General features: G+C 40.3%; 1 protein-coding gene across 2 annotated transcripts; it reads left to right on the top strand.

Annotated features, from left to right (window-relative positions):
* Positions 1–732: 732 nt before the first annotated feature.
* LOC149263960 (uncharacterized) lies at positions 733–14,210 on the top strand. Of its 2 annotated transcripts, none has more exons than XM_089388685.1 (3): positions 733–1,226; positions 2,092–2,206; positions 13,759–14,210. In XM_089388685.1, exons 1-3 carry the CDS (start codon positions 881–883, stop codon positions 14,045–14,047), a joined length of 750 nt encoding a protein of 249 aa, XP_089244811.1. In that variant the 5' UTR covers positions 733–880; the 3' UTR covers positions 14,048–14,210. The 2 variants fall into 2 exon arrangements, with proteins under 2 accessions (XP_089244811.1, XP_089244809.1); XM_089388683.1 differs by having other exon boundaries at positions 2,089–2,206.
* The last annotated feature ends 462 nt before the right edge of the window (positions 14,211–14,672 follow it).

Below are 14,672 nucleotides of genomic sequence, written 5' to 3'. Positions count from 1 at the left end.
TATTGTAATGAAATTTATTTTTAGAGGGCTTGAGTAAAAAGAAGTGAGTGGAATGTAATAGAATTATTATTATTGTAATAAAAAAAAGTCTAATCCCTTCCCCCATTGTTCTCCTTGGAATGATGTTTTCCAAATAAATCCGGTGTCTAGTTTATGAATACCCTTCACACAATAACATTATACAATCTACAAAACATTATTTGATGTAAAATAGGTGAAATCTAATTGTTCTATATTTTTGCTTTTTTCTTAAAATGATGATGTAATGCTTCGGAAAATGATTACTTTTGATTACTTAAAATGCACCAAAAAAATTCAAAACCTTAAAAAAAATTGTTAAACTATATAAGTTTAACAACTCAAATTTACTATTCCAACAATTTTTAACCAAATTTTAAATAAACAAATAAAACCAAACCTAAAAATTATATTTATAAATACCACATTATATTACCATTCATTTTTTTAAAACAAAGAGCCTCTCCTATCATTTATGTTAGGACAAGGATGATTGTTACCTACCAAACCAAAACAAGTTGAAAATGCGCACCCATTAATTTGTATGTGAAACTAAGTTCATTGAAAGGAGCCCGGTGCAACATATGAATCTTCATTAACAATGTTTACACCACTTAAATTGTGCAATTAGAAGAAATATTAGCTTTATACCTTGCTTTGGATGGTTAGTGGATTAGTACTTAGTTCCCTTTAAATACGCCATTTCAATGAAAATTTCAAACTGGCCATTGCAATTAAACGTTCGGAAATTTCAATCACCATCTGAATAAATGGCGAGTTAAAGTATTTGCAGGCCATTCCACGGCCTCTAGATCGCAATTTTATCCATACCCATTTGATATTCTGGAATGGTTTAATAGGAATGGGATTGGGAATGAGGCTGTTGACAGCCACCGGCCCATTTTATGCAGAGTTAGATCAGGATGGATTATGTACTGAATACAGAGATTGGCCTAGGAAGAAATCATCTCAAGAAGTTTCAAAAGATGTTAGTCCGGATAATGGGTGTAGAGGAGTGGATTTTGTTGCAAGTTTTCCTCCTAAGAGGATTCACAAAGCATTTGTCACTCAAGCCCAAGACTGCAACCAGGCGAATGAAGATTTTCAAGTAAGTGACAAATGGTTTGCCAATATAAATGAAACAGAGGACAAGGGGGAAATATTTGCATTGGATGTGTCTCTCAAGTTCAAGATCCGCGAGCCCCAGTGTGAGTAATTTGGTTTTTGATCTTCCTTTTACATGTTTGGGTATTTTGGACTGGGTGCTTCATCAAATATTTTTGTTGAGTTCTGCTCATTTTCATTTGCTTCTGTCCATTATTTTATAAATTTTAGAGTAGTCTGTACCATATAATGGTTATACAAAATCTGCAATCAGAACGGGGAATGTAAAACAAAGAACATGCCCAACTTCGATGTCCTATCTACGTCATATACTAAATAATTATGAACGTGTTAATGGTCCGTTTATCTGTTCTGAAACACACGAGAATGCAGACCTGCCATGGAAATTCATAAGATAAATACTAAAATACATATCCAAGGTTCAGAAAACACTGTAGATTGTCAATAGGGTTTTGGTTCAAGGGTGATATCTTGTTCAACCATCTATCAGGTTATAATTTAGAAAGGTTGTTCCCAATCCCGGTTATGTAGTTGGGATCAGGTATAAGTTTTGGACAAATATGGTAGAACAGTCCCATTATTGTGACATTTAAGCCTAACATAATTTGATCCATTTTGAACCGTTGGCCTTTCCTGCATGGCCAAATCTGACAGTTCTTCCTATCTAACAATAAGTCATTTGAAAATAAAAAAGATAAATAAGTTTCACCATATATGATCCTGTAAGTGTTTTTAGTCCTATTTAATGATGAAGTGCCATTTGAAAAAAATGAAAGATTAGGTAGGTTTCATCATTTGTGATTTTAAAGTTTTGAATGGACATTTAGAAACTAATGAATCTTGTATTTCGATATGGGGTTGAATCAAGAATACTTGGATTATGTAACTTGGCTTTGAAGCCTTGCTTCTGATATTTGCTATTTTACTTTTGTTCTTTTGTTTCAGTAGTTACGGAGCAGAGGCTAGATGAGTCTGATCACCACAAACTAAGCCAGAGACAGAAGCAGATTGACTATGGGAAAAACACTTTCGGTTATGAACGTTATATTGAACTTGTTCCCAGGTATGCATTTCATTCGTAAAATTCGGCCCCCTTTGATGCCAGCAGGATTTTTTTCGAAGGAACTCAAACCTTTTTAGAATATATTTCCATTCCACTGACTGCAAACCCTATGTAAGTAAAAAAGGGTCATTGAGGAGTAGGGAGTTTTCTTTTCTTTTTGTTTTATTGTTAATATGGGGAGGGTGGGACCCTTTATCATCACATTCTTTATATATATATATATATATATATATATACAAGAGAACTATCTGTATTTCTAAATTTGAATTGCTTTTGACATGATTGATTTAACGATCTTTCTCTCTTCTATTGGTTTGTATTCGAGTAGCACGTAGGATGTTCTCTCCTGCACCCAAATACTGAATGGTTACACTTTGACAAGCAACTTTTCCTTAAATGTAACTAGAGGTGTTCCTTTCTAAATAAATAAAACATAGGAGAGAAACAGTTAGTGAATCAGTGCCCTCGTATTCATAATTTAATCTATGAATAAAATATTGAAATAACTTAATTCTTATCATCTTATTAATAGGCTAACAAGGATTACCTACTAAATATGAAACAGACTCCAGTGAATGCAAACTACATCCCTAGTAAAGGAAAGGACCAGAAAATTCTACACAAACACCAAAGAAACTTCTATGAGGATTTTGAAATATATAACTAGGTTTGGTCTTCATAAATATGAAACGTACTCTTAATTCTTGTATATTGTAAAAAGAAAGAAAAATTATTATTATTATTTTTGTAGCATGGGTTTCATGTTCAAGGTCAACTTAATTGTAGGTCAGGCACCCATTGAATGCGTCTAGAGTTTGTCATAGAGTCAAGAAGTCAATAGAGTCATTGTCACATATGAAAGACCCCATTAGGCACTTTGTATCAAGTCAAAGGAATTTATTGTAAGTCAAAATTGTGTCAAATGTTTCCCTCCAAGATCAAGTTGGCCCAAGCAGAGATAAGTCGGCCTCATAAGGGCTGTTCAAGCTCCTTGGAAGGTATATATAAGAGTGCCATCGACCTCATTTGAAAGGCTCACACACTAAAGTTCGATCACAAGGACAAGAAGGACAAGCGAAGGAGGAAAGGACTAAAAGAAGGAAGATTGAAGATTGAAGACTGTTTTGGGGCCATTACCTCTCACATGTGTGAAGATTAGGGCATCATTATTGTTGCAGCTAAACTGAATTGCAGACTCTTCAAAAGAATCCGAAGTTTGGAAGCAAAAAGATCAACGTCGAGTACCTTATAAGCGAAGAGCAAGCCCAACAAAGAAGAAAAAGACTCAATTCGGCCCTAAAAATAGTCGCACGTGTGAAGTTGCAATAACTATAGGGGCCGAAAATTGTAGGTCTAGGAGGCAGAAAAGTTGCAGAATTGAAGGAGCCGAAATTTGTTGCAGAGGTCAAAGTTGTGCCAAAAGAAGTGGTGTTTGACTTGGGTTGACTTTGTGAAGGACAAGTTCATCAAGGAGAGGTTGACTTGGTCTTGGAGGGATCTTTGTCTTGGGTATTAGGTCTTGTAATTCGTCATTTGAATATTCTATAAGAAGAAGAAGAATTCTTGTGGGTTTTCCTCTCAAGAGGAGAGGTTTTGGTAGCAACCTAATTTTGTGTCCTTGTGTACTATTGATTTTCATGTTTTGGTCGATGTTTGATAATAAGAACAACATAAGTAAAAAATAAGCTAATAAGAAATAAAAGTAAAAGAACATCACAAGCATTTATCAAAGTAAGAGAAATCACTCTAATATGGCTGCCCTTGATTTCTCAACATGGTTTCAGAGCTAAGGTGACAACATCAAGGAAAGGCAGCTTGAAGATCATCCAATTGAAGAGAGATACATAAGGGCTAAGCATAAGCAGAACTAAGAAGCATCAATGAGGACTATCCATCTCATCACAAGGATCATAGCATCTAAAAGGAACAACACTTTGAAGAAGAAGAAGACCTCAAGGACCCCACCTCCACTCAAAAGACTCTACACACTTAAAGTATTCACATTCTACCCTACATCCAAAGGAAGCAAGAAGAACACTCCATCATCAAAGGAATCAAGGTAATCCCCTTCTTTTGGAAGAAAAGATCACATCTCAAACATTCTTGAAGAAGATCATCAAACAATCATCACCAAGGAGGCATCATCATCAAAGAAACATCTCCACTTGACAAGTAAGTGTTCTCTATTTTATGTCTCAATCTATAATGACTTCTTTCTGCGAGGAGAACAACAAATTTGTTGGGACATCGAATTACCTTGCATGGACCAAGAGAATAGATTTGATCCTCTTAGAAAATGAAGTTAGTGAATATGTCACGGGCTCAATCACCAAACCTTCTCAAGAGCAGTCTCAAGCACTATCAAAGTATCTGAAAGGAGAAGTAAGAGCTCAAAGAATCCTTATTGAGTCAATCAAGGATTCCCTCATTCCCTATGTAGCAAAGTTGAAGACAGTGAAAGAGATCTATGAAAAATTGGTGGAATTATTCTCTGTAAGCACTGCAGGAGAAATTATATTGTTAAGAACTGAACTATACACGATTAAGATATCAAAGGTAGGAGGGATAGCCTCATACCTTATGAGGGTATCTCAAATAAGAGATCAACTACAAGAGCTAGAAGAAGTAATGTCTGATCGAGAGATGACCACCATTGTGCTCAATGCACTACCAAATGAATGGGGCAACTTTGTATCAAGTATCTACGGAAAGAAGGAAACTACCCCATTCAATGATCTATGGTAATTATGCAAAATTGAAGAAACCAGATTGAAGGCAAAGAACGACGTTGGATCATGTGAACAAACTTAAGCATATGCAGCTATGACAAGGAAGAAAGGGAAGTCTCGAAAAAGATTACAAAAGAAAATCGACATGTCTAAGATTCAATGCTATGAATGTAATGAATATCGGCATTTCAAAAGGAATTGTCCTAAACTCAAGAAGGGCAACAAGAAGAGAAATGAAAGAAATGAAGCCCATATCACCAAAGAAGTAGAAGAACTCGAAAAGAAGTCCAAGAAGGAAGAAGTGAAAGACCTTTTGTCATGCCCCCACGCTAATGGCAACTCTAGTCCACCGTTAAAGTCGTGCGACACCGCCTAACTTTTTCGTTTCACCACTACTCAAGTTTACGAACTATGCCTACTCTCAACACTTAGTTTATTTTGCTTAAGTGTTCACTTCTTCTTATATATGTAGTGGAATTAACTTCAATTTATCTTCAATTATAACATGTATAAACCATCAATGTACGCATAAACATCAAGGGAGGGACAACTCCCAATAGTTCACCCAAATATATCAAAATCAACTTCTACAATTTATGTTACAAAGTTACAATTTTTACAACAGCGTGCAACCTACCGTATAGACCTGCCCACCCTTTATCAAACTCATGCAACGTTCTGCACTTTTCCCTGGGCGTGCCTTGCCTATCGTGCAAAAACGGCCCAACGCCTTGTGCAGCCCGCGCCCTCGTGTAGCATTGGACCAACCTTTGTTTAGCAATGGCCCCAGTCATGCAGCCCGTGCCCTCCAGTTGTGCAGCAACAGCCCACGCCTTGCGACTCTCAAGAAACCTCGAACTTCAGTCAATTAGACTCAACCCGTGCAGAACTCATCTGCCTGCTTTCCCTGGATGGGTGCATGGCCCAGGTCGCACTGTTCTGCACGCGACCGACCTGCCTTGCCTTCGGACACCCTACGCCTGCCCTGAACTTGCTTGAATGGTTCTGCTCGACCCTATACTTCGCCCTAGCCTTTGCTCTGGACTTGTGCAAATAATTCTTGGTCGAATGGATGATGCCTTGGATGATTGCTCCTTCACTTTATTTATATGCTCTTTGCCCAAATGAATAACGCAAGTGATGCATTTATTCAATATGTGGGCTGACCTGAAAGCTGGCCGACTTGCCCAGCCGACATGTTGAACGCACCCCTTCGTTTTCCTTTGACACAAGTCGACTCGACTTGCGTTCGGGTGGACACCCTTCTCTGAGTCCACACACCTGCTCATCCACACTTCGTCTTGGTTGCTTGCCTTCCACATGCCGTGCCCGCACCCGCTATGCCGCTCACCTAGTCGCTTGCTTCCACGGTCGCTACACATCGCATGCACCTTTTGCACGTTGGGCGGGTGCCCGTCGCTATGGGCGTGCCGACCGCTATACTTCGTTGCACACTTATCGGTTGAACATGTTTGGGTGCCTTACCTTAGTGTAGGTGCATGCCCTCCCGACTCACCCACACGTCGGTTAAACACGCCCATTGCTCGTCAGTCCAACTCACCCCCGTTTATGTGCGTTTGGTTTTTCAACTCTCCTTGAGTTAGTGGGCAGTCATGGGCGCTTGCCAACTCGAGGCCCTAACATCCTCCCCCACTTTAAAGAGGTTGTCGCCCTAGACAACACTATCTTGGCAAAATCCATTGTCAAGACCAAATGTTGCAAAGTGTCACCAGCTCCAATGTGAATCTTCCTTGCTGCATGAACTCTCTACCTCCATCACACGAACCTCCATCAAAGTCCATGACTCTATGTGGGAAAGACTCCTCAATCCATGGTCATTGGCCGCAACTTGTCTCAATGTATCACTGCAACTCATATTGTGCCAATCCACCATGTATCGTCATCATGTGAACTGTTGCTGCCCTACTCCAACTCAACTCAAACACATCTCTGTACACTATCGACCCCCATGACTTGAACTAGTTGGGTGATCAGTCCAACTGCCACGCTCAACTCATGAGAATGCACCTCCTCATGCCTTCGTTGTCTCCTTCAACACTCATCACACCTCCAACTCGATTAAGAACTTTGCCCATCTCTATCCATCATTTAATGTGCCATATCCACGTCCATGAAGAAGTCTCCATCCATTTGTGATATGCTGCCTGTCAATGCTATCGTCCATGTGCTGCTGCCCATGGTCATATACCAACAACCACACCCATCCAAGCATCATTTCTGATGGGAGGCCTTTTCTCCCAAGGCCCCTTTGTCATGGTGGTGCAACACCTCCTCCTCATCAAGGCACTGCACTCACCCATCTCCAAAGGTCTAGTGCATGGCAAGGGCCAGGAAGTTGCCTCCCTGACTCTCGGCCACCCATGTGTTCGATTGATGTTGCGTCCTCAAGTAATCGTGCACAACAACAACCTCTTCCTTCGTACATCCAATCTTCTCAAGTCTTTCTTTTGTCAATTGAAAATCATAGATGCCCATAACATATCTGCAATAATCCACAATACCAGCTGGATCTCTACTTGCATACTCACCTCCTTTGCTTGCCTTAGAAGAAGCACTTGAGCCTCCTCTCTCTTTGACACTTTCTTGGTGAAGACTTACGGTAGAAGTCACATCCTCCTTCTTTGCGATGGGTGGAGCCACTCCACCTCCATCCTTCTTCTCTTTCATGGCTCATGCAACAAAGTCGATCATCCTCTTCTCCTTTGTCACTTGAGTCAAACATCCAACCTCTTGTTGTTCCACATGTTCATGCTTCACATTTGGGTCTTTCTCATACAAAATCATCGAAGCAATCCTTGGACGATACCCCAAGTGACTCTTCCTTGTCATTGGCACGATCATGGTTTTCCCACCAGCTGTAATCAAGAGTATATCTCGATCTACCATCGTTATGGCTTGTGCTGCTACTAAGAAGTCCTGCCCCAAGACCATAGCATGATCATCCATCTCGATCACCCTTAGATCCAACTTTCCAAACCACAAACCCACCTTCACCTGTGTATCCCTTAGAATACCTATCACAACCTTCATGCTCGAGTTAATAGCTTTGAAAGCACTTAACTCCCTTTCCATTTCGGCCTTCAACTTCAAAGATTTCGTTGCCTTCTTGCTAAGGAAACTGTTTGTAGCTCCCGTATCAACCAATGCAACAAAATTCCTTCCACATACGATCACCTGCACAAAACTCAATCCCAACGCATCCTCATCCTGCACGGGTCTTGTTATGTGTCTTACTTCTGCAATCTTCTTCATTGTTTCCTCCTCAGAACTGTCTTTCATCCTATGTCTCGACTTGACTGTCCTCTTGAGGTATGCTACTTCCCCTTCGACACACTTGAGCTACTTGAACCTGGTTCAACTTGAGTGGACTTCGTTACGGCAAGCTCGTCCTCCTTCGCACGCTGCCAAACCACACCTACATGACAGACATTGTTCTCTTTGACTCAGAGTGCTCCCATCCTTTGCAAATCATCCTTCATCGAATGGTACCATGCTCCAAGTTTGTCAATGTACTCGATCTCATCTTCTTCAATAACAATGCATTTGCAATCAAGAAAGTCCCTCTTGATCCCTTCTTCAAGTTCCTTGACTTCGTCTTGCAACTTGGCTTTTTCTTCCCTTACGTGAACTCACTCAGCAAGAGTTCTTAGAGTCTACGGTTGCCTTGTCACAATTCCTCATCAAGTACTTCAAGTTTGATAGACTTCCCATGGAGAGTGTTCAAGGCCTTTCGCACATCCACTATTCCATCCTTGATGCAATTCAAGTGTTCCCACTCCTGCACAAGTTCTTTGTAGTGTTGTTGTCCTTTAATCTTCCAAAAATCTGCCATCTCTTCAAGTTTTTGAACAACCCTTATGACTGCCATGGGATTGTTTCGCTCGACCCTGACTTGCCGCCTTGCCCCTGCCAAACTATGTTGCACTTCGACCAATTCTTAAGTCAACTCGGTCTTGCTTGAACCAAGCTTCGACACCATCTGTCACGCCCCCACGCTAGTGGCAACTCCAAGTCCACCATGAACGTCATGCGACATCGCCTAACTTTTTTGTTTTACCACTACTCAAGTTTACGAACTATGCCGACTCCCAACACTTAGTTTATTTTGCTCAAGTGTTCACTTCTTCTTATATATGCAGTGAAATTAACTTCAATTTATCTTCAATCATAACATGTATAAACCATCAATGTATGCATAAACATCAAGGGAGGGGCAACTCCCAACCATTTGCCCAAATATATAAAGATCAACTTTTGCAATTTATGTTACAAAGGTACAATTTTTACAACAATGTGCAGCCTGCTGTACAACCCTGCCCACCCTTTATCAAACTCGTGCAGCGTTCTGCACTTTTGCTTGGACATGCCCTGCCTATCGTGGAACAATGACCCAACGACTCGTGTAGCTCGTGCCCTCATGTAGCGTTGGACCAACCTTCTTTCAGCAACAACCCCTGTCATGCAACCCCGTGCCCAGTCGTGCAATAATGACCCACGCCCCGCAACTCTCAAGAAACTTGAACTTCGGTCTGTCAGACTTAACTCGTTTAGAAACTCGTCTACCTGCCCGCCCTGGGTAGGCGCATGGCCCAGATTGCACTGTTCTACATGTGGCCGCCCTGCCTCGCCCTCGGACGCTGCCCTGAACTTGCTTGAACGGTGTTGCTCGACCCTGTACTTCGCCCTTTGCCCTAGCCTTCGCTCTGAACTTGTGCGAATACTTCTTGGTCGAATGGATGATGCCTTGGATGATTGCTCCTTCACTATATTTATATGCCCTTTGCCCAAATGAATAACCTAAGTGACGCGTCTGTTCAATATGTGGGCCAACCTAAATGCTTGTCGACCTACCCTGTCAACATGTTGAACGCGCCCCTTCATTTTCTTTTGACATGAGTGGACCTAACTTGCGTTCAGGTGGACGCCCTCTACCGAGTCCACACACCCGCTCGTCCGCACTTCGTCTTGGTCGCTCGCCCTCCACACGCCGTGCACCCGCGCCCTCTATGTTGCTCGCTTATTCGCTTGCCTCCACGGTTGCTACACGTCGCATGCACCTTCTGCACGTTGGGCGGGCGCCCATCATTATACTCTGTCGCACACTTATCGATTGAACATGTTCGGGCGCCTCGCCTTAGTGCGGGTGCGTGCCCTCTCATCTCGCCCACACGTTCAGTTAAACATGCCCATCGTTTGTCAGTCCAACTCACCCCAGTTATGTGCATTCGGTTTCTCAATTCTCCTCGAGTTAGTGGGCGGTCATGGGCGCTCGCCAACTCAAGGCCTTGAGGCCCTAACACCTTTACTATGACTGAGATAACATTATATACTTGGTCCTTTTTAGTTTGTAGAATATAGTAGTCATGATGGAAAGCATCACAAGTATGATAAGATGCATTATAGCAAAGATTGAGATGACATCATCATAGAGGTATGGAAGGATAGCCGAAGTAGAAGTTTATATGGTTGAAGCAATCATAGTATATGATAGAAAAGAAGTAGTTCATGGCATTTTCATTGGAAGCATAAAAGGATAACCGAAGTAACAGGTTGAATGATTGAAGCAAGTCATCTAGCAAGATAGGAAGATAAAAGTTTGTCACACCTCATCTTCATTAGAAGGAAGCATTTGCAGAATAAGGATCATCAAGTTCCTCCATAGAATCCTTGTTGAAAATATTCACCTCTACTTAGAAGAATTAAACATCACAGAGATTGTCTACATTCCACTAAGTGTGGGATCCATAATTTAGAAGGAGGATGGTTTGATAACAAAGAAATGCAGCACAACAAGTTAGTTGAAGTATTTTCATCTTCAAGCAAGGAAAGGAAGTTGCTAGAAGGAAGTCTAGATGACCACATGAAGGAAGAGGTATGTATATATTTGGTAATAGATAGATAAAGTCATGTCATCATATGGTTGTAGATAGAATGGTTAGAATGCTCTATCTCATGAGCATGATGAAAGAAGAAAATCTTCCATTAGAATGATGCATGAAGGCATGTAGACAATATGCCTTGAACTCTTCTACATATTGACAAGATGAAATCAACATAATATGACCTCATGAAGAATATGAGGTGGTTGGCAACTATGGTTCCTATGATGAAGGAACCATGTATAGAAGATCCTGAGAAAGCAATATGTGAAGAAGGTGAAAGAAGAGTTTTCAAAGATGTATTTTTAGTCATGTAAGGTAGGTGATCAACTTCTGATAAACAAGAAGGATTGGCAATGGCATCTCCATGAAGAAGGTATGAAGACCCTAATATGTATGTTGGAGAAGGAGAACCTTGGTAATGTATGTCTTGGAGATGGATTCATACAGTATGCGAAAGGATGTTGATGTTGCAAGAAGCAAATGTTATGACAAAGGGCCATCATAAAGAGGTAATGTTTATTTGATGTTTATTTTTTATTTTTAAAAGAAAGCATCTGGTTGGGTTGTAACAGGGCTACTGAAAGAGGGTTGTAGAAGTTCATCTACAACTAAGATTGGATGGAAGATCCTGAAAGAATGATGACTTGGAAGAGGTAGCAATATGAAGGATAGCCAGATGATGACGAAGGTCACTTCCCGATGAAGAGAAGGATGACATGACTATTGGTTCAACACTATGTTTCGTTGAAGGGAAGTGATGTAGAAGATGGCCGATGCCCTACAAAGAAGTGATGAAGAAGAAGGCTCCATGATAAAGAAGTTGAAGTTCATCCATGACATAATGATGCGAAAAGAAGGAGCCCTACAAGCAGCTGATAGTACCATAATCTCCACCGAAGAGCAGATAGCTGCTGTTGGAAACAAGTCCCTAGTTAAGAGGGAGCTTGGGTATATTCTTTTTATAGGAATGAGAAAATCCTCCCTAGTTGAGAGTGAGAGATAAACACATCATTCTTGTCTTTATGTTATAAAGAAAGAATGGGGGATTGGGTAAGCATCTGAGACTGATTCCAATACTCTTTGAGGATGAGGTAGGGCATCCAACAGGTAAGAGTAGTCGAAGAGTAAATTCCATGAGGATGTGTAAATCCAAGATGGGAATGGTCCTAAAAGGACATACCTTGAACATCCGGATGGGGTATGTGCCTTGAGAGACAATGATGAAGGTGTTTATTAGTCTTTGTCTCCCCAACATTGTGCTCTAATCTTGTGGAGAGATAGAGCTGTTAGTCAAGGCTTTGCTATATGATAGTGTTGGTTGATATGATGAGATGCACTGATATAAGCTGAGAAGATAGCTTATAAGATGGCTTACCAATTCGACTCTTCTTATGAGAATTCTTCATTATGAGAATGTCCATGTACCTTGTATGAAGTATGAATACCTCCCTAGTTGAGAGGGAGTGTTGAAATATGTAACTAGGTTCGGCCTTCATAAATATGAAATGTACTCTTAATTCTTGTATATTGTCAAAAGAAAGAAAAAATATTATTATTATTTTTGTAGCATGGATTTCATGCTCAAGGTCAATTTATTTGTAGGTCAAGCACCCACTGAGTGCTTTTAGGGTTTTTCATAGAGTCAAGAAGTCAATAGAGTCATTGTCATTTATGAAAGACCCCACTAGGCACTTTGTATCAAGTCAAAGGAATTTGTTTTAAGTCAAAATTGTGTCAAATGTTTCCCTCCAAGACCAAGTCAGCCTGCACAAGTCAAGTCGGCCTCAGCAGAGATAAGTTGGCCTCATAAGGGCTGTTCGAGCAACTTGGAAGGTATATATAAGAGTGCCATCGACCTCATTTGAAAGTCTCACACACTAAAGTTCGATCACAAGGAAAAGAAGGAGAAAAGAAGGACAAGCGAAGGAGGAAAGGACTAAAAGAAGGAAGATTGAAGATTGAAGACTGTTTTGGGGCCATTACCTCTCACATGTGCGAAGATTAGGGCAGCATTATTGTTGCAGCTAAACTGAATTGCAGACTCTTCAAAAGAAGCCGAAGTTTGGAAACAAAAGGATCAAGGCTGAGTACCTTATAAGAGAAAAGCAAGCCCAACAAAGAAGAAAAGGACTCAATTCTGCCATAAAAACAGTCACACGTGTGAAGTTGTAGTAACTGCAGGTCTAGGATGCTGAAAAGTTGCAGAACTGAAGGACCCGAAAATTGTTGCAGAGGTCAAATTTGTGCCAAAAGAAGTGTTTGACTTGAGGAGAGGTTTACTTGGTCTTGGAGGGATCTTTGTCTTGGGTCTTAGGTCTTGGAATTCGTCATTTGAATATTCTATAGGAAGAAGAAGAATTCTTGTGGGTTTTGCTCTCAAGAGGAGAGGTTTTGGCCTTGGCTCGCTGCCTACATTTTGTGTCACTGTGTACTATTGATCTTCATGTTTTTGTAGCTGTTTGATGATAAGAACAACATAATAATAAGTAAAGAAGACGCTAATAAGAAAGAAAAGTAAAAGAACATCACAAGCAGTTATTAAAGTAAGAGAAATCACCCTAATCTAGCTGCCCTTGATTTCTCAACAGAGGAATCCTCTATATTGTTGTTGCAACTGCAGTGAACTAAAACATCAAAGAATTACTTTTTCAAACTAAACACCAAAGAATTACATTTTGGTTGTTAATATTATTGTAGATATTTATATGCATTTCAGATTGGAAAATAGTGAAATAAGTACTGCATTTGAAAAGAAAATTTGAAATAGGTAATTTCAATATATAGATATGGAATTCAGATGCAAATCTTTGAATGCATTGAACACAGTAGCATCTCTCATTCAATCATGATGAGAATGTCTATAAAGTTAATATGAAAAAGATGCCCTTTAAAATAAGTTCTGATGCACTCTTGGTTTCAGGGACCGGAGAAAAAGAGATGACCCTCAGACACCAGACGTGAAAGAAGTTTGTAGCAAGCGCAGGTGGGATGGCAAGGTCCGAAAATGGAGGCGCCTCCTTCATCAATTTGATCCTTCTGTTGACGAGAACGAGGAGAGACCCAAGTTCTTTCCAGTGGGTGGCAGGGATAAACAAAATGCTAGTATACATGTGGAAAGCAAGGTTGGCACAACTGAATCAAAGAACAGGCCTAATAGAACCAAGGAATTCTTGAAAATATATCAGGACTGGGTTGCAAAGGAGCCCTGAACTTATTGAGAATAAACAGCCAAATTTCTCATGTTTCGAGAGCCTGTTTCTGAAGATCATTTCTTTTCGTTGAACAATGTTGTTCAATTGTACAGACTTCATCTTCTAGATCTAGAGCATACAGTTATCAGAACTTGCCAATCACATGGCAAGGAAGTTGTAAGGGCTATTAATTGAAAGTGTATTCAGCTTTTAATGTAATGTAGTAGGTATCAATCAGATGGGCATTATTGAGAGGGCTTACGAACCTTTAAGGCTCTGTCTATATGGTTCTGTTCAAGTATTTGTCTTCTTTCTGAAGTCCACTAGAGGCTATTCTATTCCTGAAGTCCTATTGGATTATTTCATAGATCCATCATACATTTGGATGGGCAGGGATAAACACAATGTTCCTAAAATTCAGGAAAACAAGGTTAGCACAATCGACTCCAAAAACAGCCCTGAGAGAACTAAGGAGTTCTTGGGAATCTATTATGACTGTGTTGCAAAGCCAGCCCTGAACTTATTGAAAATAAATACCTAAATCTTCTCATGTTTGGAGAATCTATTTCTAAAGCTAATTTCTTTTCACCGAGCAATGTTGTTCGATTGTACAGACCCCATCTTCTGGATTTGGAACACAATT

This window comes from Pinus tabuliformis, chromosome 6 (assembly GCF_031772625.1).
Source record: "Pinus tabuliformis cultivar Carrire ecotype Pingquan chromosome 6, CPIR1, whole genome shotgun sequence".
Classification (NCBI taxonomy): domain Eukaryota; kingdom Viridiplantae; phylum Streptophyta; class Pinopsida; order Pinales; family Pinaceae; genus Pinus; species Pinus tabuliformis.
The sequence above is the reverse complement of the archived record's forward strand: the minus strand, read 5'-3'. Positions and strand labels throughout refer to the sequence as shown.